Below are 25877 nucleotides of genomic sequence, written 5' to 3' on the forward strand. Positions count from 1 at the left end.
TTTAAGCACACTTAGCGGTTTTTAAATATGCAGCTCAGTAGTGTTAAGTATATTCACATTGTTGTGAAACAGATCTTCAGAAATTTTTCATTTTGCAAAACTGAAACTCTGCACCCATTAAACAATAGCTCCTCTTTTCCCTCACCCCCCAGTCCTTGGTAACACCCATTCTATTTTCTGTTCCTACGAATTTGACTACTTTAGATACCTCACATAAGTAGAATCATACAGTATGATTTTATCTCTTTGTGTCTGGCTTATTTCATTCAAGGTGTAATGAACTTAAGGTTTATCCATGTTATAGCATCTGACAGTATTTCCTTCATTTTCTATTTGTTTCTTCTTATATAAGAGTATTCAACCTTTAAGTGCATAACAAAGTTTATACCCATTCCTGTTCTAGAATAATCTTGTAGGCTGGGCTCTGTGGCTCACGCCTGTAATCCCATCACTTTGGGAGGCCAAGGTGGGAGGATCGCTTGAGCCCAGGAGTTCAAGACCAGCCTGGGCAACACAAGTGACAGCATGTCTCTATGAAAAAGTAAAAAATTAGTCGGGCATGGTAGTATATGCCTCTAGTCCCAGCAACTCAGGAGGCTAAGGTGGGAGGACTGCTTGAGCCCCCAAGGCGGAGGCTGCAGTGAGCTGTGATGGCCCCTCTGCACTCAGCCTGGGCAACAGAATGAGACCCTGTATCAAAAAAAAAAAAAAAAAAAAAAAAAAAAAAAAAAAAAAAAAAAAAAAAAAGGCTGGTTGCGGTGACCACACCTATAACCCCAGCACTTTGAGAGGCTGAGGCGGGCAGATCATGGATCACGAGGTCAGGGGATTGAGACCATCCTGGCTAACATGGTGAAACCCTGTCTCTACTAAAAATACAAAAAAAAAGAAAAAATTAGCTGGACGTGGTGGCGGGTGCCTGTAGTCCCAGCTACTTGGGAGGCTGAGGCAGGAGAATGGCATGAACCCAGGGGGTGGAGCTTGCAGTGAGCCGAGATCACGCCAGTGCACTCCAGCCTGGGTGATAGAGCGAGACTCCATCGCAAAAAAAAAAAAAAAAAAGGATAGTTTCTTATGAGTTGTGACTGGGTTTCTATAGTTATGAAATTGAGAGATGAAATGAGACCCTCAAGAGGTCTTACAAGAGGCAATAAACTAATTGAGGACACTTTGTGTCTTGGTTTTTTTCCTTTGGCCCAGCCTGTACCTCCTTAGAGAGCTGCATATCTATTGCTGCATATACAACAGCAGGTTTGCAGCTCAGGCCATGTAACCTCATCCCTTTCCCATAAGCACATGGTAAATGCACTCTCACTGTAAAGGTTTGTCTACAAGACATTAAATACTTTTTAGAACCAGACGAATCATTTGCTGTGAATTTCTTTTTTATTAAGCGTTTTAATCTTGCAGGCAAATTGGCCCAAGAACTTTGGTGTGGTCTGAGAAAGAGCAGGTGGAAAAGTCTGCTTACGAGTTTTCTGAGGTTGGTCATGTAGTTTTCCTTTGTAGTCACCATGATAGACAGTAGATTGAAGATTTTGAGTGTGAAATGTGATGGTTTTAAGTGATACCAGGAAAGAATCAGATTGTGTTTTATGTAGGTGTGCAGTTGCTACATTCTTTTTATCATTTTCATTTAAAATTAGAGTCATTAACTTGTAACCTTCATAGAAAGCAATATACAATTTTAAGAAATGTACAATGGTGATAATTAAGATATACAAACATATGTGTTGATTTTTCAGACTGAATCTATGCTTAAAATTGCAGAAGATCTGGGAGGACCATATGTATGGGGACAGTATGACCTATTGGTCCTGCCACCGTCCTTCCCTTATGGTGGCATGGAGAATCCTTGCCTTACTTTTGTAACTCCTACTCTACTGGTAAGTGTAAATATTTCTTCATTTGAAATTGATGTCTTTCAAAAATAAACTTAGCTAGAAAAAACCTTGAGTCCTAATAATATGAATATATATGTAAAGAACCTTAGAGTCCTAATAATGTGTATATATATAAATCTTTTCGCTTGTTCATGTAACCGTTGTTTCTAATTGTATTGTTTATTGTGGTTATCACAATCTCGTTTTTTTGTTTGTTTGTTTTGTTTTGAGACAGAGTCTCGCTCTGTTGCCCAGGTTGGAGTGCAGGGGTGCAGTCTCGGCTCACTGCAACCTCTGCCCCTGGGTTCAAGGGATTCTCCTGCCTCAGTCTCCTGAGTATCTGGGACTACAGGCACGCACCACCATGCCCAGCTAATTTTTGTATTTTTAGTAAAGACGGGGTTTTACCATATTGGCCAGGATGGTCTCGATCCCCTGACCTCGTGATCCACCTGCCTTGGCCTCCCAAAGTGCTGGGATTACAGTCATGAAGCACCTCACCAGGCCTCCATCTCGTTTTTGAAAGGAAAATAATCTGGCCATTTGGGGAAGGAGAATATTATGTTTACGGTATTTGGGGATGTTGAGCATGGGGGTGCTGTGTAACAACAATTCATTGAAAAATTATGTATCCAGACAGACTATATCAATTACACTTGGTGTGTAGGTACAATTAAAAAAAAAAATCAGTACACCATGTATAGGAAAGGATTAGGACCATAGTACACTGCTATGTTTAATATGCCTGTGAGCTACTTTAAATTCTTCCTAGAACCTAAGTGAGTGATGGACTAGCAAAAACATAAATAAAATACAGCACAGGACACATAGGACACTCTAAAGTTTTATTAAATATATTTTGGGTAATAGGTGAGAAAGAAAGTGAGGGGTAAATAAGAGCAGATGTAAAAATGGAAGTAGGAGAAATGTTTTATGGAAGTTAGACACAAATAGACCAGCTTTCATTGTATTGCAAAAATTCCCTAGAATTAGGGCAAGAAAGAATGACGCTAATTTTTAGTTCTGGATTTTTTTGTTTTTTCAATTAAGGTCTCTTTTACATTCTTTGAAGTGCTGTAGTAGAAATACAGTGGACCACCAGTGCCAGTATGCTAAGTGTTTAGGTAGGCAGTCTTTTAGAGAGTCTGTAATTTGATTACTAAAATACTAAGATAATTTTCTTTTTTTTGTAGGCAGGCGACAAGTCACTCTCCAATGTAAGTTAAACTTTTTCATTATGGCCTTATCTTCAAGAAGTATTACTTCAACTGATTTTAAAATATCCCTTGTATTTTTATGTTAAAGATATGGTTATAATGGACAATTTGGGGACTCTTGTCGCATTATTATATTAACAATTATATTTAATAGATTTAAGAAAAATTTATGGTTTGATCTTTTCATATATTTGTGAAATATTTTTAATGCAGTGATGTATCTATTTAATATTTTCTAAGTAATTTTTGTTTTCTCATTACTTTATGCCACATTTGAGTGTGTGTGTGTGTCTTTGGTTAAGTTAAAGATTTTGCTGAACTGAGTAACTCCCTGAATACCTCAGCTAATATTTTTAAAAAATTGAATAACATGGAGTGTTTACAGAATGGGTTGTTTTAGGTTAAGATAATCAGTCTTACTATTAATCACACTGTTTTCTTTAGGTCATTGCACATGAAATATCTCATAGCTGGACAGGGAATCTAGTGACCAACAAAACTTGGGATCACTTTTGGTAAGATTTTTCTTATTATGTCTTTATTGGTTCTTGTTACTGATTTTTTTTTCCCCTGCCTCCTACCACTCTGAATTGTTTTGTGTATATCTCTTGTTTTTCTCTGTTATCATCTCTTTGGTAGGCAAGAATTTTTTTTTTTTTTTTTTTTTTTGAGATGGAGTCTCACTTTGTCACCCAAGCTAGAGTGCAATGGTGCGATCTTGGCTCACTGCAAGCTCTGCCTCCCAGGTTCAAGTGATTCTCCTGTCTCAGCCTCCCGAGTAGCTGGGATTACAGGCACGTGCCACCACGCCCAGCTAATTTTTTGTATTTTAGTAGAGATGGGGTTTCACTGCGTTGCCCAGGCTGTTCTCGAACTCCTGAGCTCAGACAATCCACCCGCCTTGGCCTCCCAAAGTGCTAGGATTACAGGCGTGAGCCACTGCGCCTGGCTATTTTTTTTTTTTTAATTGGAGACAAGGTCTCACTCTGTTACCCAGGCTATAGTACAGTGGTGCGATCTCCACTAACTGCAACTCCGGGGTTGCAATCCTCCCTCCTCAGGCTCCAAAGTGGCTGAGACTATAGGCACATGCCACTATGCCTGGCTAATTCTTGTATTTTTTATAGAGATGGGAGTTCACCATGTTGCCCAGGCTGGTCTCGAACTCCTGAGCTCAAGTGATCCGCCCACCTCGGCCTCCCAAAGTGCTGAGATTACAGGCATAAGCTGCCACGCCCAGCTAACAAGGATTTTTTTTTTTTTTTTTTTTGAGATGGAGTCTCTCTCTGTCGTCCAGGCTGGAGTGCAGTAGGGCAATCTCTCTGCCTTCCGGTTCAAGCGATTCTTGTGTCTCAGCCTCCCAAGTATCTGGGACTACAGGTGCACGCCACCATGCTCAGCTCATTTTTGTATTTTTAGTAGAGATGGGGTTTCACCGTGTTGGCCAGGCTGGTCTTGAGCTCTTGACCTCAGATAATTCTCCCGCCTTGGCCTCCCAAAGTGCTGGGATTACAGGCGTGGGCCACTGTGCCCGGCCAAAAAGGATAGTTTTAAAAAATTCTGTAACACTTATTACAGTGTTAGGTTCAGTCTAGGTGTTGTTTAATCTAGTTCCTGATATATTCACACTTTTAACATATGGACATGCAAGAGCAGAACCAGGGCTTAACTTTCTCTGCTGCCATCTGCTGGGCTGAGCTTCCCATTGCTCTGGATTGACTGCCTGGGAGCCAGAGTGGGCTTAGAGTGTAGTGGTCATGCCTTACAACTGCTTTCCTCTGTAGAAAAGCCAAAAAGAAAATATCTTGATTGAAATATCTTTTCTTCTCAGCTGTGTCCCTGTTTTTATTAAAAAAATTTTTTTTCAGGTTAAATGAGGGACATACTGTGTACTTGGAACGCCACATTTGCGGACGATTGTTTGGTGAAAAGTTCAGACATTTTAATGCTCTGGGAGGATGGGGAGAACTACAGAATTCGGTAAATGAGTCAAAGTTTTAAAAACCTTCATCCGAAGTTGTATAGGTGTTAAAATTGAGTTTTATGAAAGCATCTTTACTGTGTAGCAACCAAAAGTCATTTTACAAGTGTGGAAAGTGAAGTCAATGCTGGTATAACACTGTATTGATCCGCACCATTCATTGTTCTGTGTAAGGTAGTTTTGATGACCTGGTCTAAACAGGGAGCTATGGGACGTCACTGGGCCTTTGCTATTAATATAGCTATTTACTATATTTGAATTTTTTTTTTTTTGTATATTTATGTCATTTTTAAGTGTTGTCTCCTGAAAGCCAAATTTGCTGACTAGGCATTAAATCATTTTTCTAGTCTTTTTATAAGAATAGAGCCTGTATTATTGAGCAAGAAACATCAGAGAATATTGTGTAAGTAAGCATTCTATTAATAGATTTCCAGAAGTTTATGCCAACATATCCTGGTATTCCAGTCTCCAAGTTTTAGATTCCCCTAAAGTTATACCACTGAGTGAAGTAATACTTCCCTATTAGCTTCTTTGCATGGTGATAGCAGTCTTTCTATATGTTTCTATATGTTTCTCCATGTTATTTCATGTCTTGCAGGTAAAGACATTTGGGGAGACACATCCTTTCACCAAACTTGTGGTTGATCTGACAGATGTAGACCCTGATGTAGCTTATTCTTCAGTTCCCTATGAGAAGGGCTTTGCTTTACTTTTTTACCTTGAACAACTGCTTGGAGGACCAGGTAAGTAGTTGGTATTTTATCATTTTTTTTTTTGAAGGTAATGTGAGAATTAGGAAGAATTATAAACTATTGTTTTGTTCCATTTAATACTTCCAATTCATTCTGGATGTAGCTGCTGAAGAAATCTGTATTGTTTTCTAAGTTATCTCTTGACTTAAAACCATTAATAACCCCTAAGGTTTAAATTATGCTGCTTCATTTTTTAAACAATCTCATCAGTTTTTGAAATGAGGATAATAGTATGTACTCCCTGAAAACATTTCTATGGTACAGAAGTTTTTAAGAGTAACAAGTGAGAGTCCATCAACCTCTTTCCACTCCCCGGGGGTAACCACTGTTAGCAGTTTGGTGTATATGGCTCCAGATAATTTTCTAGGTGTAAATTAACAAGCAGACAAATAAATACATATAGTTATTTTAATTACAAAAATGGATCATGCTATATATTGGCTCTGCATTTGTGTTTTGTTTTGCTCGATATTTCACATACACCCTTCTATGTCAGTACATATAAATCTGCCTCATACTTTTTAATGACATCGTACTATTTCATGATAAAGCTATGCTGAGTTATGTACCCATCCCCCACTGATAGACATTGAGGTGTTCTCCTTGGTTGACTGACTTGGAAGGCTGTCTGTCACCTGAATCCATTCTGCCTGTCCAGTCTTATTTTTCTCCTTTCTAGTCATATGAAGGTTATAGCTTTTAGAACTTGGGTTATGTATTCCTTTTCTGTGTCTTCATGTGTTATCCCCTTACCTATAATTAGAATTTCTCTTCTCCCTTCCACTGAATTACATATATTCTTCAAGGCCCAACTTAAGTCCCACCTCCTTTTCTGAACATTCTTTCACTCTGAAAGTTCTTGTAGATTTCCCTATTCTCTGAATGTTCTCCGTTCTCTGTGGTTAATAGTACAGTGCCAAACACACACACAAAATGTCAGATAATTACCTTTCTATGAATTGATTTTCTTTTTTACTCTTAGAGCTTTTCCTAGGATTCTTAAAAGCTTATGTTGAGAAGTTTTCCTATAAGAGCATAACTACCGATGACTGGAAGGATTTCCTGTATTCCTATTTTAAAGATAAGGTTGGATATAAAAACCTTTTCTATGTTTCATGCTCAATATATCTCTATTTATTGACTGATTAGGTTAACTTGAATTATCTAATAGTAGTATTGGTTCAGAACTTGTTTTAGGACTCAGCCTCTCATTGCATATTTTTTCTGTTTTAAATGTGATCTTAACCACATGAACTACCTATAGAATTTTCCTGTTTCAGAGAGATCATCAATAGTATAGAATTTGATTTTTTACAAGTGGTTAATTTTCCTATTTTAATTATTTAACAGCACACTAGTGATTAATATAACTTTTAGAAGATAAAGCTAGATGAGGTAATGGATATATTAATTAGCTTGACTTAGTTCACATTGAATATATATATCAAAACATCACATTGTGTCACATAAGTATACACAATTATGATATATCAATTTAAAATATTAATTTTTAAAAAAGTGATTTAGAAATTATCTTGATATGGCAGATTAGACAAAATTATGTATCTAAGGACTTATAAGTTTAAGTTTTGTTTTCAACAGGAAAGGGCATTCTGTTGTAAACTGTGAATTCTTACTATTCGTAGGTTGATGTTCTCAATCAAGTTGATTGGAATGCCTGGCTCTACTCTCCTGGACTGCCTCCCATAAAACCCAAGTAAGTACTTGCCTGCTAATGCTTTCCTTCTCATTCTCCTAACTCCTAGAGAGCCTCAAAATATCTGAAAGAATAGTATGCTTTCCTGAAACTGTTACTAGTTAATGATGACAGCAGAGTTCTTAGGTGTTTTGGCCTTAACCCCAAGGCCAAAAGAATAATTTCCACAGTTTACAAATATGATTTTTTACTTCAAGTAATCGAGTGCCTCCTTTCTGCACAAGGATGGTGAGGGATTTAGAAAAGAATAAGCTATTGTATCTTCCTTCAAACTTCTGCAATAAAATATTTTATAAGTATTATGTTAATTACAACACTTATTATCCCCTTTTCCCAAGGAGGTAAGTTAGGTTTAGCTAGGTAAAATGTCTTGCCCTAGGTTGCACAGCTAGTAAGTAGTAAAAGTTGAGATTCAAACCCTGGCAGTCTTATTGCCTCTGGTATACTGCTTTCTTTCTTTTTTCTTTTTTCTTGGAAACAGGGTCTCACTCTGTGGCCCAGGCTGGCATACAGTGATGTGATCTTAGCTCACTGTAACCTCTGCCTCCCGGGCTCAAATGATCCTCCCACCTCAGCCTTGCAAGTAGCTGGGACCACAGGTGTGCACTACCACACCCAGCTAAGTTTTTGTATTTTTGCTAGAGGTGGGGTTTCACCACATTGCCCAGGCTGGTCTCAAACTCCTGAGCTCAAACGATCCGCCTGCCTTTGTCTCCCAGAGTGTTGGGATTACAGGTGTGAGCCACTGTGCCTGGCCTCAATATACTGCTTTTTTATACTGAACCCCCTCCTTCAATTGAACCTGAACTTTGGTCTTTCATGAGTTGTGTGAGGACACTGACCATGGCGTGTTCCAGTCTCTTGTTGCCTTTCTTTTGGATCACCAAAATTGCCTACCAGCTTCTCTTACACTAAACAGGCCAGTTTAATTGATTTGCAGGGAGCAGCAGGAGAGAAGCTAGGAAACAAGATGAGGCCTGGTCATGTTTGTTTGTAAAGCACTTTAAACAGCCAGGCTGAGAAGTGTTTGGTTGAGAAGTTACTGGGAGTTTTGAGTATGGAACAGATGTGGTCCGAGTGCCCCACTGACCGGGCAGTCCTGGTTATCATAGGCTGTGGTGGGAAACAGGAGCTCAGATAGGGAGGGGTGATTACAATAGAATGTTTCGAATTTTGTTTTGGAAACAGGTGGCACAAATCATCAGTAAACCCTTTTAACATCTAAAAAAGGTATCAGCAAAAAGAATACTTTAGATTTTTTCCCCAGCACTTCATTAAGAAGTGCCATACATTATCTCATCAATTCTTACAACAGCCTGACCAGAGATTATGAGGACCTGAAGTAATAGAAAGGCAGTGGGAGAAGAAAGGAGTAACTGAGAGGAGAGACGTTTTGGGGCTAGAATCTATTGGCCACTGATTGGCTGTAGTGAGAAAAGAAGAAATTAGAAATGACTGAGCAGAGATGTAGTAAAGATTCAGCTCAATCCAGCACACATTTATTGTCAGGCACTAATATGATGAATAAGGAACTCACAGAGCAAACATGTATGTGTCAAGTAATTATAATACAATGAAAAGTATTTTTTTAAAAAATATTAAGTATTGCAGGTGAGGAAACTATTAATTTTAATGGTGATGGATTTGGACATTGTCTTGGAGATGACTTACAAAGAAGAATACAAGAAGTAAAGTTTAGAACCTTAGAGGATCTTCATTTTAGAGCTGGGACAGAGGAAAGGGAGCAAAATAAATGGAAAACTAAAAAGAGCTTTCAAAGGTTAATTCATTAAGAAAGCTGTGGGAAGAAATAATTTAAAAGTGGTATGGAGAGTGGTCAGCAGTCTGGTGTGCTGTACAATTATGAGGAGCCTGAGAATAAAAGCATAGAATTTGGAGTTTGGAGTCTTTCAAGGAGTCTAACTTCAGGGGCCTGATAAAGTCAAAAGACAGTTCCAGGAAGTTTAGGAGTGGAGAAGTCTTTGACGGTTGCTTTTAAAATTAGAGAAATCTGGGTGGAAAATTAGTTCTTCAAAAGTGTTTCTTTGATATCACCGCTGCTAAGGGATCCTTTTTGGGCCTTGGTTCATTCTAGATCCCTTATGATTGCTTTCAAATAATACCAAAGTGCTAGAGGAACCCTGGAATCATTCCCGTACTTGGGATTCTGTAAAAGAGTATCTTAGAAAATCTCAAACCACAGAAAATCCTCTTTTTATAATGTTCTCATCATTTGTATATGATTTAAATATCTGAGTCTATCCACATCTCTCCATTTCTACTACCACTGTTCAAGTTCAGTATCACATCTTCACACCCTGGAAGATGGTTCTGGCACCCAAACTGTGTACTTTTATCTGTTCTGACTTCTTCCAGCCACTCTCCACACTAGAGTTAGACTAAATCCATGAGAGCAAGGCCTTTGTGTTGTTCATCTTGTTGTCTTGAGTGCCTAGAACTGTTCCTGCCATATAGTAAATATGCTCAACTGATTCCAACTACTTCAACATAGATTACTTGAGCACATGACAGTCTTTTGCTGAGGTGCTTTGGCATTCTTTCTAAAAGATAGATGAGTATTTCATTAATGTGGTATCCATTTGGATTTGTGAGTTCTTGGATGATGCCAGTAGTATGTAAGTTAGGTAACATATTTCCTGTTTTCATCACTTTGGAGTTTGTTTTCCTTATTTAAAAAGGACTTTGAAATTTAAGTATGTACCGTAGCTTTAAAACTGCATTTCTGCAAAAGCATGTGCATTTTTATACAATTTAATCTTTACCTTTTATCTTTGCAGTTATGATATGACTCTGACAAATGCTTGTATTGCCTTAAGTCAAAGATGGATTACTGTAAGTAATAATGTGTGATTTTGATTCCTTTTTGAATTGTGCAAATATGTCTTTACTCATGAAGCAGGGAGGGTATTTAAATCACAAACAGTTATATTTGGAAAGGCTATTTGAAAGTCAGGTTTATCTAAGGTGATATTATATCTACTCTCAATATAGAAAATTAAGGGTTTGAGACAGGGTCTTGCTCTGTTGCCCAGGCCGGAGTACAGTGGCGTGATCATGACTCATTGCAGCCTCAACCTCCTGGGCTCAGTCAGTCATCCCACCTCAGCCTCCTGAGTAACTGGGACTACAGGCATGCACCACCATGCCTGCCTAATTTAAAACTTTTTGTACAAACAGGGTCTGTGTTGTACAGGCTGGTTTCAAACTCCTGGTCTCCAGTGATCCTCCCACCTTAGCCTCCCAGAGTGCTGGAATTACAGGCATGAGCCCTTGTGCCCAACCTAGAAAATTAAGTTTTATGGGGGGAAAAAAATAGATGTTAAAGGCATTAATCCTGATTTTTCTTGCTTCTTAACTCTTGAAAAGAAGTATGCAAAAATATTTGCATCTTACCTTTCTTCTTTTCCTTTTAAATCATTTGTAAGATACTGCTTCCAATATAGCGATTTCACATACCAGGTACATCTAAAATGATCTTGGGTGACCAACTGCTGACTATTAGTGGTAGAAAGAATCGAGGCACTTTTGCTCTGTCAATAACTTGGTTCACTTTCTATGAAGCATCTTAAAGAGGAGCTTCTTCATATATGTACTAAAATAGAATCCTTTACTGAAGCCAAAGTAAGGATATGCCCTCGATAATTCTTTTTTTTTTTTTTGAGACGGAGTCTTGTTCTGCCACCCAGGCTGGAGTGCAGTGGCCGGATCTCAGCTCACTGCAAGCTCCGCCTCCCGGGTTTACGCCATTCTCCTGCCTCAGCCTCCCGAGTAGCTGGGACTACAGGCGCCCGCCTCGTCGCCCGGCTAGTTTTTTGTATTTTAAGTAGAGACAGGGTTTCACCGTATTAGCCAGGATGGTCTCGATCTTCTGACCTCGTGATCCGCCCGTCTCGGCCTCCCAAAGTGCTGGGATTACAGGCTTGAGCCACCGCGCCCGGCCGATAATTCTTTAATGAAGAATAACAGAAAATTTAGAAATACTTTTATTCCTATTAATTTGCAACAGATTTATAATGTTTTAAGTAATATCAACTTTTGAGTTCAGGGGGCACATGTGCAGGTTTGTCACACGTGCATATTGTGTGCTGCTGAGGTTTGGGGTATGATGATCCCATCACCCAGGTACTGACATAGTACCCAACAGTTTTTTAGCCCTTGCCCTGCTCCCAGTAGTCCCAGCATCTATTGTTGCCACTTTTATGTCCGTGAGTACACAGTCGTTTAGCTCTCACATATGTTTGAGAATATCCTGTATTTGGTTTTCTGTTCCTGTGTTAATTCGCTTGGATAATGGCCTCCAACTGTGTAATCAGTTTAGCAATTGCCTTTTAAAACTTGTTTCTAAAGTGTACTTGACCATTATTTCTTCACATCTTTCTATATACAAAATGCTGCATCACACACTATGAAAAATACAGAGATGGACTTACCTTTGAAGCATCTATTGTTTAATTAAGACATTAGATTCACACAAAAATAACAAATGCAAAGCAGATCACGTGAGCCCAGGGGTTCGAGACCAGCCTGGCCAACATGGCGAAACCCCATGTCTACTAAAGATACAAAAACTAGCCATGTGTGGTGGTGCACACCTATAACCCCAGCTACTCGGGAGGTTGAGGCACTAGAATTGCTTGAACCCAGGAGGCAGATGTTGCAGTGAGCTGAGATCACACCATTGTACTCCAGCCTGGGTGACAGAGCAATTCTCTGTCTCAAAAAAAAAAAGAGTTGAAAGACTTTTGAAGTTTAATTTTATAACTAAGAACTTGAGAACCGATTAGACGTGGAGAAGAAGAAAAGGGAGTAGAAAGCTCCAGGTATTGGCAGAACATCCTTACAGCCAGAAGACGGAAGAAAAACGAAATCAGGAGTAAGGCAAATCAGGAAAAATGGAACCAGAAACCAAGGGAAGCAACACTCCAATTTAAAATAAAATATAAACATTTTTTTGGAGACTTTTATAACATCATAACAAAGATAGAGCATTACTAATTACTATTCGGATCTAAGGTCAAGTCTGTTTGTTGCGGATTTTTTTTTTCTTTTTTGGAAGGAAGTAATAAAATCTTCTAGTAGCTACCTATCAGAAAGGTAGGCTGGTTGTGTCCATAGATACTTCACCTGTCAATACTTGGCCTGGAGTAGTGTTGAGTTTATATTGGAGGAATGGTTTAATTGTGTGCTTTTTCAAATAAGGCTTTTTTCTGTCCAAGAGAGAAGTGTGGTAACACATCTTGCCACAGATAATGCTTTGTTCTTCTATAATACCTGTGTCTTGAACTTTATGTTTTGTGTAGTTGACAAACTTGTTACGAAGAAAAGTATAAGAGATTCCTGTGGGAAACAGGATTTTTTAACAGTGTGTGTTCGAATCCTCTGTTTTAGTTTGAAAAATGTATTCCAGCTTATTTGGTGCTAGATAAAACTGCTACTAAATTCTGCTCAAATATTCCTTTGGGCCCAGCAATTAAGGTGGATGATGATCAACTCTTCAATATTAGTAGAAACAGGCAGTGTTAGAAACAGATTCAGGACACTGTATTCACTAGTGCACTCTTTTCCTTATGTATTTTATTTCTCAATGATTTGTCTTAAATAGTAAATACATGCAAAAGAATATTTATAACATATTTCTAAGTGTAAAAAACAATTGTAAAACAAGACCTGTGTGATGCACCACTAGCATAAGAAGTCAAATCTTGCCGGTACCTCTGTAGCATCCCTCCCCATCTTATCCCCTTCTCCACCCTCCTTGCTGACCCATCCGGGTAACCATTGTCCTGAATTTTGGTTTATCATTCTCTTGCTTTTTATGTTTTTACAACATAAACATATCCTTAATTAATATATAGTTTAGATTTGCAGGGTTTTGCACAGAAAATGAGCTGGAGCTGTACGTTCTCATATTAAGGATAAGTTGTAAAGGGAAAAGAAGTATTGCTATTAAGGAGAGTTCTGAAGGGGGGAAGACGCAAAATATTTCTTTAAAAGGATATATGCCTATGCATTAAATTTAGTGGAAGGATATACAGAAACTATGAATATTGGTTACTGAGGAGCAGTACTTGGAAACAGGGAGCAAAACCAAAAGAATTTTTCCTTCTGTCCTATTTGGTTTTTTAGTATTTGCATGTATTTCTTTTAAAGTAACAGAAGCCCTAGTTTAGAAGAATATAAAACTAGTTTTAAAATATTTTAAAATCCTTATTTTGATCAGCTTTATTTAATATTGCTTAATCATCTTCTCAAAGATTTTTGAGAGTAAATCCAAATTTGAAAAGTGCAGACTCATTTTTTCTTTTTCTTAGATGGTTTCTAGATTGAGTGGGGAAAACAGAATATGTGGGGATGGAGGAAACTTAGTTTATGGTCTTACGAATTTATTAATGTAATATTTAAAAATACACAATTTCATTCTTTACATTTTTGAATTGGTCTATAAATTAGTCAACATGCATACATTTTGAAATGTTTCTTTGCTTTGGAAATTTCTATACCTCAAATGGTACAATGAATGTCAACAGTTTCTTCCACTCTTCCTACCCGTAATCTACTTTTTCTTAAGTAATATAGATTCTAGGAGTCATATCAGCTATTTAAATTACAGTAACTCAATCTCAGGATTACTTAAGTAACTCAGGCTTAAATTTATTTTGAATAATCTTATGCATTCATATGGTTCTTTTTCTCAATTTTACTTGTATGTTAGATAAACCAATAAGTATTACTAAATTGTACTTGAACAAAAATAACTGGCTAAATTTATTTTAGGCCAAAGAAGAAGATTTAAATTCATTCAATGCCACAGACCTGAAAGATCTCTCCTCTCATCAGTTGAATGAGTTTTTAGCACAGATGCTCCAGAGGGTAAGTACTAGCTCAAAAGCTTAGAAATTAAAATGGACAGAAAGGCACAGCATTTATGTTCTACCCAACTTGGCAAAAAGATTATTAATGTGGAAACTAATGGGGAAAAAATCATTTATAAAACTCATTCATTTCTTTAAAAAAGCATTAAATGCTTACTGTGTTTTATATTGTGCTAAATATGAAAATATGGAAGAAAGGATATACCTTATCTTCAAATAGCTTATAATCTTGTAGGAAGGGAAACACATGCAAAATTTAGCAGTAAGCCAGGTGCGGTGGCTCACATCTGTAATCCCAGCACTTTGGGAGGCCGAGGCGGGCAGATCACTTGAAGTCAGGAGTTCGAGACCAGCTTGGCCAACATGGTGAAATCTCGTCTCTACTAAAAATACAAAAATTAGCTGGGCATGGTGGCAGGTGCCTGTAATCCCAGCTACTCGGGAGGCTGAGGCAGGAGAATCACTTGGACTGGGAGTCAGAGGTTGCAGTGAGCTGAGATCACACCCCTCTACTCCAGCCTGAGCAACAGAGTGAAACTCCATCTCATACATTTTTTTTTTTTTAATTAACAATAAAAGGTATTCCTTAGGTGTCATTTGGAAAAACTTAATTAGTGAAAGACTCTCTTCCAACTGGGGGCATCAGAGAGGAGACTTGATTTGTGCCCCTAGGACTAGCAGGGAGGTAGAAATTCAAGGTGGAAGGAGCAGCAAGGGCTGGAATTCGTCTGCAGCATTGCTGGAGGAAACAGTAGCACTGGGTAAGGAAGTCAGTGAAGGTAACACTAGAAAAGCTAGTAGAACCAGATGTGATGACTCTTGAATGCTAAGCTAAGAAATTTTAGATCTTACACTGATCAGTAGAAAAGGATTTAAAAAATCCAGCAGGAGAGTCGGGATGAAATGCTGGGTTGTGAAAACTAATCTGGGGCCATGAAGGCTGCATGGTGGTGAAGTCACTAGTTGGGAGACTGGCAGGAGTACCAGACTTGAGGGAGTGAGTTGCAGGGAGAGGAGAGAATGAGACGTGAGAAAGAGGTTACATAAGGTGAAAGCACAGAGCTCCGTGACTGATGGGATATAGGGGTGAACAGTAAAGAATCCAGCAGATTTTAAGGTTTTGAATCTAGAAAATTGAAAGAATAGAAGAAACCAAAAGGAGATGCTGCATTTTGAGATAAACCAATGACTAGATTTTAAAGACTTCCATGAAAGGGAAGTCTTCAGTCTAAGGACCTTGAGAAGGAAGATTTGGAGCGGAATTTCCTGTGGAATTGATGCAAAAATTAGGAATAGGATTTTGAGGCAACAAGGGCCCCATCAAAGTAAGAGGGAATCTATTTTTAGTGCATCGGATCATCATGGTTTCATAAATTGCTCTACCACTGGTGGGTGGCCTAGGGTCACAGAGAGAACATGGTAGGGTGATTCTGGAATGGGTATGGCAAAACTTAGGGCAAGTCAGGGAGCCTTGGAGATGACCTTAACCAGTTGGTCTACCAGGGTGGACTTGGAGTTGCATGTGTCCATAAGGGGCTAATGGACTAAATTATTTGCATCAGGGTTAGTAGTTCATGAGAGCAGAGATGGTTAGTGAGTGTGGAGTCCTGTAAGGTAAGGAGGTCGTGGTTGGAGGGGAGAGTTATCATCTACCTAGAGGCACCTCTGCCTGTACTCACAGGCACTGCAAACTCTCTGCTTGTCCAAACTGAACTCATCTTTTTTCTTTCCTTCACCCAAATTTGTCCTCCCTTTTAGGGTGAGTTAAGGTAGGGATAGGATGCTTATGAAACCCCTGAAATTGTATACAGAAGTTTGTATTCGTGTAGTAAGTGTATTTTCACCCCTACGGAAAGCATCCACATTATTCATCAGATTCCCAAAGAGGTCTATAATACCAACATTTGAGAACTGCTAGGGATGTAGATAATTTAAGAGGGATTTCAGGGGCAATATACAAAGATAAAGCTAGGGGGAATCAGGCAAAAAATTAAGGAACTATGATTTAATCTGGAGAATGGAATGCATTTAAGATATATAAGGTATAGAGAATAACTAGAAAAAGTCTAGGAAGAGTCTGAAAGATAATATTTATACATGCTAAAAAGTCTAAGAAGAGCAATTCTCATTTAATTCTGAGTACTTCACAAAGTAAATTATCCCTGTGCTCCCAGTAGAATATCCTCATCCAGAATAAGTTTGCACAGAATTTACTTTAGTGTGCAATGTTTCTTTTATTTTTATCTAACTTATTTCTATATTATAAAATATTTAGGATTTTAATCTGGCTATGCATTTCTCTCCAGCTCCTTTCTTCCAAGGAATCCTGTTGAAATGATACGGTATACTTCTTTATTTTGCTCTTAGGCACCTCTTCCATTGGGGCACATAAAGCGAATGCAAGAGGTGTACAACTTCAATGCCATTAACAATTCTGAAATACGATTCAGGTACATCATTTTAACTTGTCTCTGTGGAAGAAAGCAGAAAACTCCTTTGAAAGGTGGAGAAAGGGAATGCAGAGTATGAGACATACTTGAGTCTTGAGAAGTCCTTGTCAAACTGACTGCTTCTATGTAAATACTTATAGTGGTATTTAAGGAATAGTTGCAATGTGTAAGCTGATAGTATTAATCTTTCCATTAGACTTTGCTCTAAACCTCTCTTACCTTAAAGAAAAAAAAAATTAGAATGAAGGATTCCGTGGTAAATAGGCTTTCTCCACAACCAACTAAATCTACTTTGAAATGGGAATAGTTAGAAATATTTTATTCTATTATATGTTAATCTTTCTTAATTCAAATTTGTAATGTGAGGCTTAAACCAAAGTTTAATTCCTTCAGAAATTGCATTTACAAGGTATGTGAGCACCTACTGATCCAGACCTTTTAAAATATATGATCTTTTTCAAGAACTGGCTCCTCTTCTTTCTCTTCACCAATTATTAAATTGTATATATAAGGATTTGAGAGTCTCAGAATCAAGACATACCATAAAGTGGTGTACAGTATAACTATAGTGGGGTTATTCATCACTACAGAAGTAATATTAAGATATACCTGTCATATCCTGCCCCTTCCTCATTTTCTACCCCATGCTCCCCCTAAATCCTCCTTTTAGATGGCTGCGGCTCTGCATTCAATCCAAGTGGGAGGACGCAATTCCTTTGGCGCTAAAGATGGCAACTGAACAAGGGAGAATGAAGTTTACCCGGCCCTTATTCAAGTAAGAACCCACTCAGACTGTGCTTTGAATTCATCTAAGAAATAGGAAGAAAACTCTCAAATGTTTAAACATAATCTATATGACAGATATTTTTTGTTAAAGTTTATCAATATGATTTTGGAATAGGGATTCACACTTACAAATATTTAAAATTTGAAATAATTTCATTCCTTTTTTTAGAAACATATATGGATTACCTATTTTGAGCCAAATAGAGTTAGACACTGATGAAATAGAAATAAATCAAAGATAGGCTTATATACACAAAGATTTTTAAAGGCAACTAGAAGATAGTTGGTAGGTAGGTTTAGACAAGAAAGAGAGTCTGAAGTTAAATGTAAGGAGAAATAAGCAGATAAAGCTAACTCTTTTGTGTTCAAATGTTGCATAGAGGTCAAAGGTAGGTTGCTTGACATAGTAAAGGAATGCTTGGTAAGAGGGGGATAAGTTGTATCTTAACAGCAAGATACAAGTTAAGAATATCTCAAGAAAAAAAAAGAATATCTCAGTGAAGTTCTTTATCTATGAATTTTGTCCAAATTCTGGGAAAAAAAAATCATGCCATAAATATCCATGATTACTTTTGTTTGCTTTTCATTTACTTCACAAGTATTTAGGTTGGTGCAAAATTAATTGTAGTTTTGGGCATCAAAAGTGATGGCAATATAATAATAATGCCATAAAACTTGGCAAAATAAGTCATTATCTCTTTTTTGATGTGACCACAAAATTAATTTTTAAGTATATTTTATATGCTTTCCATAATTAAAACCCATCTAGCTTTGAATTGAGTAAAATATACTTTAAATAGGTTTTTCAATAAGAGTATACTTGGGCTGGGCGCAGTGGCTCACGCCTGTAATCCAGCACTTTGGGAGGCCAAGGCAGGCAGATCACGAGGTCAGGAGTTTGATACCAGCCTGGCCAATATAGTGAAACCCCATCTCTACTAAAATACAAAAAATTAGCCAAGTGTGGTGGCCAGTGCCTGTAATCCTAGCTACTTGGGAGACTGAGGCAGGAGAATCGCTTGAACCTGGGAGGCGGAGGTTGCAGTGAGCTGAGATTGCACCATTGCACTCCATCCCCTCCAGCCCGAGTGACAGTGGAAGACTCTGTCTCAAAAAAAAAAAATGAATAAAATAAATAAGAATACAGCTTTTGTGGGAAAAATAAATATTTCTGTTTTATGATGTTTATAGTAGTTACATTAAAAATGACTAATCGTACCTTTTGTATGGTAGGTCCTGTTTAGTGTATTTATTATTTATTGTTTATTTATTTATTATGTATTTATTATTTGTTATTTCACTGTGATCAGGATTTTTACTCTCAATTATTTGAAGTTTTCAGAAAATCTATTTATAAATTTAGTGTTTTCATACTCTTAAAATCTTGATTAAAAAAATTTTTTAAAGCAGTTTTTAGAAAGAAAGCCTTTGAGGCACAGTCTCACATACTGGGCCGATATTTAGCCAGTAGATTAGAGGACACTGTTCAAATAATAAAATACTTCCATGCTGCTTGGTAAATAGCCACTGGTCCCAGCCACTCTAGCCCTTCCCTGTAACTCGCTGCAAAATGTCTGATCTGCCAGTATAAGGGCCAGTGTCTGGTACAGAAGGAGGCCTCTGGGACCCTGTGGCAGGACCATACCCATCTGATTGGCTGGGACTGGTACCTTATTTGGGTGACATTGGCTGTCACCCCTGCTGACATCCTTTAATTTAATCTTGGGTATTGACTTATGTTCTTATTTTCTTTCTCCTTTCCTTTCCCCGTCCTCTGAACCCCTTCCCTCCTTTCTTTCTTCCCTCCCTTTCTCCTCTTCTGTCTCTTTCTCGCCTTTCTTTCTTTTCAATTTTTTCTTTTTTGGCAGGGATCTTGCTGCCTTTGACAAATCCCATGATCAAGCTGTCCGAACCTACCAAGAGCACAAAGCAAGCATGCATCCTGTGACTGCAATGCTGGTGGGGAAAGACTTAAAAGTGGATTAAAGACCTGCCTATCGATGATTTTAGAGATTTCTCTTTTTTAAACGGAATTCGTGAAGAAATATAAAACTTCAGCTCACAATTAAAACTGTCTTTTAGTTTTGGCTTTTATTGTTTTGTTGGTGATTTTACTAAAATAAAGTTGAGCTACTTCTTATAGTGGCATATTCTTTGTAAATTTTAACAAGGTTTAATCTTTTGATTTACAAATTTAAAGATTTTAAATTAGCTTTATATTAATTTTCTCCCAGTATGATCACAAAATATGTCAAGGTAGTATTTTACCTGATATATGATTTAAATTCATTAATTTGAATCTGCTGCAGATTCAAAAATTCAACATGATTAGGATTTTGCTTTGCTTTTTAGATAACCTTAAACATGAGGCTGAGTGCGGTGGCTCATGCCTATAATCCCACACTCTGGGATGCCGAGGCAGGTGGATCACCTGAGGTCAGGAGTTTGAGACCAGCCTGGCCAACATGGTGAAACCCCATCTCTACTAAAAATACAAAAACTAGCTGGGCATGGTGGCACGATTGTAATTCCAGCTACCCGGGAGGCTGAGGGAGGAGAATCACTTTAACTTGGGAGGCTGAGGTTGTAGTGAGGCGAGATGGCACCATTGCACTCCAGCCTGGACAACAGAGGGAGACTTTGCCTTGAAAAATAAAAAATAAAAAAAAACCTTAAACATGAATGCTCAGTTGTATTTGCACACCACCTACCTGGTGGACAGCAGATGAACTCCTTACCAGAATGTGTCAACCTTAGTGGGAACTCTCAACTCCCTCCTTCTGGACCCCTCCGGCTCATCCAGTGGGCTTGTCCTGGTCTCCTGTCCATCAGGGGTCAGATGGCCACCCTGAGCACCGGTCCTTCCCATCCCTCTGACAGTCTGTTCAAAAACAACAAAATAACTGGCACCAAATAAACATAACAAAGTGCCCCTGCCAATGCAACATAGTACCCCAGGGCGCCTCAGCACACATAGCTGTATTAGGTAGAATTATTAGTGTATTAGCTCTATTAGTTAGAATTAATTAGAACCATAGCTGTGTTAGAATTCTTTGATTGAAAGTAACAGCAATCCAAGTGACCAGAAGTCATAAAGGGAAAAGGAAGATTATTTTAAGGATACAAGGTACGGGGAGATTATCAGAACCTGGGATGGACAGAAGGGGTCTGACGCCCAGGCCTGCAGCACCATTGTCCCTCACCTCTGCCTCTCTAGTCCACGTACAGGCTGGCCACTCTCCAGCTTTACTGTTGCAAATAGCTCTGACGACAGGGAGAGGCTATCGCAATTCCAAATTCCCAGAGGTGAGACTCTGACCCGGGTTGGGTCCACTGATATGATCAAATAAATTGTGTAAGAGGAATGATGTCTTAAGAGTATAATTGTTGGCATGGGGTGGGGACGGGGGGCGGTGTCCAATCCCTCAAAGTGCTAACACAGTCACTGAAGTTACAATAGGAGCGAACACCCAAGGTGCGGCAGGTATGGAAGAGACATATTCCTGCCTATTCCTGGAATCCTGACTTCTCCCTGGCTCTCACTCTCCCTAGCAGTTTTGTTATGTTTTGTTTTGTTTTGAGACAGGGTGTCACTCTGTCACCCAGGCTGGAGTGCAATGACATGACCACAGCTCACTGCAGCATCAGTCTCCTGGGTTCAAGCCATCCTCCCTCCTCAGCCTCTGGCGTAGCTGAGACTACAGGCATGCAACACCATGTCTGGCTCATTTTTGTTTTGTTTCGTAGAGGCAAGAGTTTGGCCACGTTGCCCAGGCTGGTCTCGAACTCGTGCGCTCAAGCAATCTGCCCGCCTCGTTCTGTCCTCTCGGTCACTTATCTACACTGCAGTGTGATTCTTTCTCCAGGCTCTGTTCTCACTTATCTTCCTTGCCAGGAATACAGAGAACGGAGTTCAGCTCCAATCACTGGCATAAGATCACGTTCTAAGATTAGACTTTAGCAAATCCATTTACCCAAATACTGCTCTTAAAGGCTTCTGCCCTATGAGCTTACAAGACATGCTCTAAGTTAATGTCATTTTTAGTTATCACTTAGTGATACTGAAAGTGAATTGGGACAAGGGATGCTTGACGGGTAGTGTGGAAGGGCTCTGTGAAGAAGGTAGAGGGCGCTAAAGACAAACTTAATCCTGCTTGCTGGTTTACCTGCGGGCCAGCTCAGTGCATTTCACATTTCTTCAGTTCAGCTAGTAAGCACATGCTAAGTGTCTTTGTGCCAGGTTGGATATATACGTAATTATAGATGAACACAAGTAGTTCCTAGAATACTAAAGAAGAGCTATGCTAAGGCATCCCAGAGAGGGGCCACTGAACCCAACCCAAGAATTTAGGGAATGCTTCCTGGAGAAGAAAAGGCCTAAACAGGCGTAAAGAGTAAGAAAGCTCTAGCCAGGCAAAGGAAGTTGGAAAGTGCATTCCCAGAGAAAGAATAACATGGAAGTCTCTGCTCCACAATGCGTAGGGCCTGAGTTTAGAATCCTCAAACTGCTGGGGGTGACTTATATGGCTGGGAGCTGGTATCATCTGCAAGCTCCTTCCCTCACTAGTCCGATGTCTGGGCTGAAATTACTCAGAAGCTGGACTCAGCAGTGACTGTCAACTGGGGCACACAGTAGTTTGGGTTTTCTTGCAGCATGAGGATAGTTAGACCTCTTATTAGTCATCTTTATACAGCTTTATCCAACACCAGACAGTAAGCACCATGAAGGTAGAGTGTGTTTGTTATTTATTTCATCCCCAGCACCTCGCATAGAGCTTGTTACATAACAGGTGTTGAAAAAATCTTTGTTAAATGAGTCAAGGAATGAATGGAGGGGGACGGAAGGTGAAGGTGGTTCACATGTGCAGGCCTTAGTTTTCTTACAGATGTGGGAGGTAAGGTCTCCCTCTGAGAATTAGAGGAGGTGGATGTTGAGAAGGTCCTGGCAGAGGGGTCAAAGTTTTGGAAAGTCACTGAGGGGTGGACGGAATAAGACGGCAATACCATCAGTCTATGTGATCACAGGACTTTCTCTAGCAGTGTCTTCTGCCTGGGTGAACAGATATGGCAGTTTCTTTTTTAAATTTTAAATAGGGTCTTGCTCTTGCCCAGGCTGGAGTACAGTTGTACAATCATAACTCATTGCAGCGTCAGCCTCCTAGGCTTAAACAATCCTGCCAAGAGATGGCTGTTTTTTGTGATGACTAAGGGGATGGGTGTTACTCCAAGTGTAGACACAGGTTTAGGAATGCAAAGGAATCTCAGAGTGCTTAAGAAAGAGTGGTCCAGTGAGCAACTAGGGGACCAGCTTCCTAGGAAAGTAAGTGAGGATGCGGGTGGGAAGTGGAGGGACGAAGGGACTGACTGGAGGTCAGGTCCAAGGCTGGTGGTGACTAAAGTAAGGGGGCAGTTGGAAGGTCATGGTCAGAAGGTGGAATATTGGAATTTCAGATTTCTTAAGTGTGTCAAATTCAGGTCATGACAAATTCCAGGGTGCAGTAATGGTGTGGGTAGCTGAAGACCAAGTTTCAATAAGGCTCACGGCAAGGTAGCTATTTATATGCTTCCTGGGAAACTGTCAGCAGATGAGAGGGACTCTGGGTATGAGTATGGGTGTTTTTCGTGAGCAACCGTGTCTCTCTTCCCAACAGAAGTGTGATTTAGTGGAAATAGACTTTTTAGGATTTTTCTAGTGCAATAATCAAATCTCTGAAAACTGGCTTACGATGAAAATGCTGCTTAGTCAAAATAGCATCCGCATGTCTTTGATGCTTTAATCATGCTATCCAGTGTTCCTTAATACCAGTGGTAATGAGGTGGGTGCAGGGAGCAGTTATCTGTGGTGGAGAAGCTTAATTGGGTGAGGGATATCCATGTGCCAAGATGAAAGACCATTTGTGGAACATTATAGCTTTATAATTCATACAGAACATTTATAAAGCATGATAGTTACATGGAGTATTGGTGTCCAGATACTAGTAATCACAGACACTTCTATAACATTCCCACCATGCCAGGTGCTGCATTGAGGGCTTTACAAATACGAACTGACTTCATCCTCCCAATAGCCCTTTGACAAAGATACTATCATTATCATTATCTTCATTTTACAGATGAGGCAACTGAGGCCCAGATAAGTCAAATCACTTGCCCACAAGTCATACACTTAGCAAATGGCAGAGCCAGGATTTGATCACAGGTAAATCCTGCACATACTGGACGGAGGCAGTTAGCCCCTCAGCCTTCTGATAAGGAAATAGAGGATAATAGTCACCTAATCAAGGCTAATAAGTAGTGGAGCTGGAGTCTGACATCCATGGCTGTCTGAGCCCCTAATCTCCAAGTCAGGGTGGTTCATTTGCCCAGATGACAACCTTCAGTTGTGAAAATGATCTCTGGCCTTTGCAGTCTTCCCTGGTGGAAAGAAAACTTCAGAAAACCTTACTGGTGACAGGAAGCAGTTGCTCAATACATGTTTGTGGAATAAACAAATGAGTAATGATTGCCACACTCCTGGTGTCACAGTTGGCCAGCAGGACACATTTTACAGTTGAGTAATTTCAGATAAAGACAGGAACATGGTGTTTATAAGCTGCCCTTAATGGCAGAGTACACAGACAGAAACGAGGGCAGAGAGAGAAATTGGGGACCCTGAAGAAAGGGGGCCAGCAGCAGGTAGCTGCCATCAGGGACAAGAACAGCACCTCCCAGGGTGGGAGACCCCAGGCCTTTCTGGCAGCAGGTCTGGATAGAAGGTGGACAGGAGGCTCGCCCACCTGCATCCCCTGCTCCTGCCCCTACTAGGCTACAAAAATCAAAGGGACAGCGGGTACCTCAATAAATATTTGCCCAATGCATGAATGAGTAAAGGCGAAGGACGGGGAGTGTTTTGAAAATCTATTCTCGTCCTTCCAGCTGACCACACCCCAGTAGCTACTCCTGCTTAAAGCTCTCCCCTCCTGTGACCAGCTGAGGACCTCAGGCTGCAGCAGAGCTATGCCCAGGTACACGGTGCATGTCCGTGGGGAATGGCTGGCAGTGCCCTGCCAAGACACGCAGCTCACTGTTGGCTGGCTGGGCCGAGAGGCGGTGAGGCGCTATATCAAGAATAAGCCTGACAATGGTGGCTTCGGCTCCGTGGATGACGTGTACTTCCTTGTGCGCCGCTGCAAGGGCCTGGGCCTGCTGGACAATGGGGACCGGCTCGAAGTGGCCCTAGAGGACAACGAGTTCGTGGAAGTGGGTGAGTGGCTGCAGGAGAGGGCCGTGAACGGGTGCGGTTTAGTCCTGGCTTAGTCCTTGCAGCATTGAACCCCCACCTCGGGGAAAATGATAGGTAGAGGTCAGGCTTGCCGAGGCTGGCTCTGTGCAGGCACTTGCCACGCTTCTGGGGATCTTAAGTCTTCACACAACCCTGTGAGATGGGTAGCATTCTCCTCCACCTCTGATAGCCATGGAGAAATCAGAGAGGAGGTAACTTACCCAGACTCCAGCAGCTAGTAAATAACAAAGACTAGACCGATACTCAAGGCTGCAGGTCTGAATCCCTTTGCAGTGGGATTTTGAAGGTCCTTTCGCCTTTCAAAAGAATCCACTGCCACCCCTAGACTGGAGGCCAGCAACACAGCATCAGTTCAGATTTAAAAGAAAATAAAGCTGGGAATGGGGATGGAAGTGGAATTCCGTCTTGAACTTTCATCTAAACCCCTGGTCTCTGCCCTGACAGCTACCTCTCTGCTTTTTGCTCTCCTCCTACATAAAGATGCTAAGACCACATGAAACCATCTGAAGTGGTTTTAAAGCAGCCATTTCTATATAATTCATGGGCCAATGATGGGCCCTTCCTTGGTTTATCAGGGGGAACATGGCTGTACAATGTGGTTTGTAATGAGTCCCCGTGCATTCTTGTTTTAGTTATAGAGGGTGATGCCATGTCTCCTGACTTCATTCCATCTCAACCAGAAGGAGTTTATCTGTATCCTTTCCCACAAACTCTTTGGTCTGCTCTGGGGGCAGCTCCTGCATATGGTGGGGCTGGGGTTTTTCCACACCACCCTATATATTCCTTTACCTGGATACAGATACAGCAAGTACCGGGAACCTGAAAAGGTAAGCTTCAAACCACTTTATTTTTCTTCAGAAAATTAAGGCCCATTATTTAAGAGGGAGGAAAGCCAGTATAACTTCTGAGTAAACAC

At 39.9% G+C, this 25877-nt stretch overlaps 2 protein-coding genes across 4 annotated transcripts in view; both read left to right on the top strand.

Moving 5' to 3' along the window:
* Positions 1 to 19819, top strand: part of LTA4H (leukotriene A4 hydrolase) — a 35935-nt gene extending 16116 nt beyond the window's left edge. The window contains exons 7-19 of the mRNA XM_017861739.1: positions 1411 to 1483; positions 1746 to 1886; positions 3077 to 3100; positions 3545 to 3615; positions 4969 to 5080; positions 5680 to 5824; positions 6816 to 6919; positions 7480 to 7550; positions 10349 to 10403; positions 14346 to 14441; positions 16811 to 16893; positions 17564 to 17668; positions 19548 to 19819. Of these exons, the coding sequence (XP_017717228.1) occupies positions 1411 to 1483; positions 1746 to 1886; positions 3077 to 3100; positions 3545 to 3615; positions 4969 to 5080; positions 5680 to 5824; positions 6816 to 6919; positions 7480 to 7550; positions 10349 to 10403; positions 14346 to 14441; positions 16811 to 16893; positions 17564 to 17668; positions 19548 to 19665 (1198 nt within the window). The 3' untranslated portion in view covers positions 19666 to 19819. The remainder of the gene's footprint in view (positions 1 to 1410; positions 1484 to 1745; positions 1887 to 3076; positions 3101 to 3544; positions 3616 to 4968; positions 5081 to 5679; positions 5825 to 6815; positions 6920 to 7479; positions 7551 to 10348; positions 10404 to 14345; positions 14442 to 16810; positions 16894 to 17563; positions 17669 to 19547) is intronic.
* A 4459-nt stretch (positions 19820 to 24278) lies between these two features.
* Positions 24279 to 25877, top strand: part of HAL (histidine ammonia-lyase) — a 28048-nt gene continuing 26449 nt past the window's right edge. For 2 of the 3 annotated variants that reach the window (XM_017861752.1, XM_017861755.1), the window contains exons 1-3: positions 24279 to 24922; positions 25594 to 25654; positions 25761 to 25788. In XM_017861752.1, coding sequence (XP_017717241.1) covers positions 24676 to 24922; positions 25594 to 25654; positions 25761 to 25788 — 336 coding nt within the window. In that variant the 5' untranslated portion in view covers positions 24279 to 24675. The remainder of the gene's footprint in view (positions 24923 to 25593; positions 25655 to 25760; positions 25789 to 25877) is intronic. The other variant, XM_017861754.1, reaches the window with a different exon arrangement.

The sequence above is a fragment of the Rhinopithecus bieti genome, unplaced genomic scaffold (genome assembly GCF_001698545.2).
Source record: "Rhinopithecus bieti isolate Rb0 unplaced genomic scaffold, ASM169854v2 scaffold_61298, whole genome shotgun sequence".
Lineage (NCBI taxonomy): Eukaryota > Metazoa > Chordata > Mammalia > Primates > Cercopithecidae > Rhinopithecus > Rhinopithecus bieti.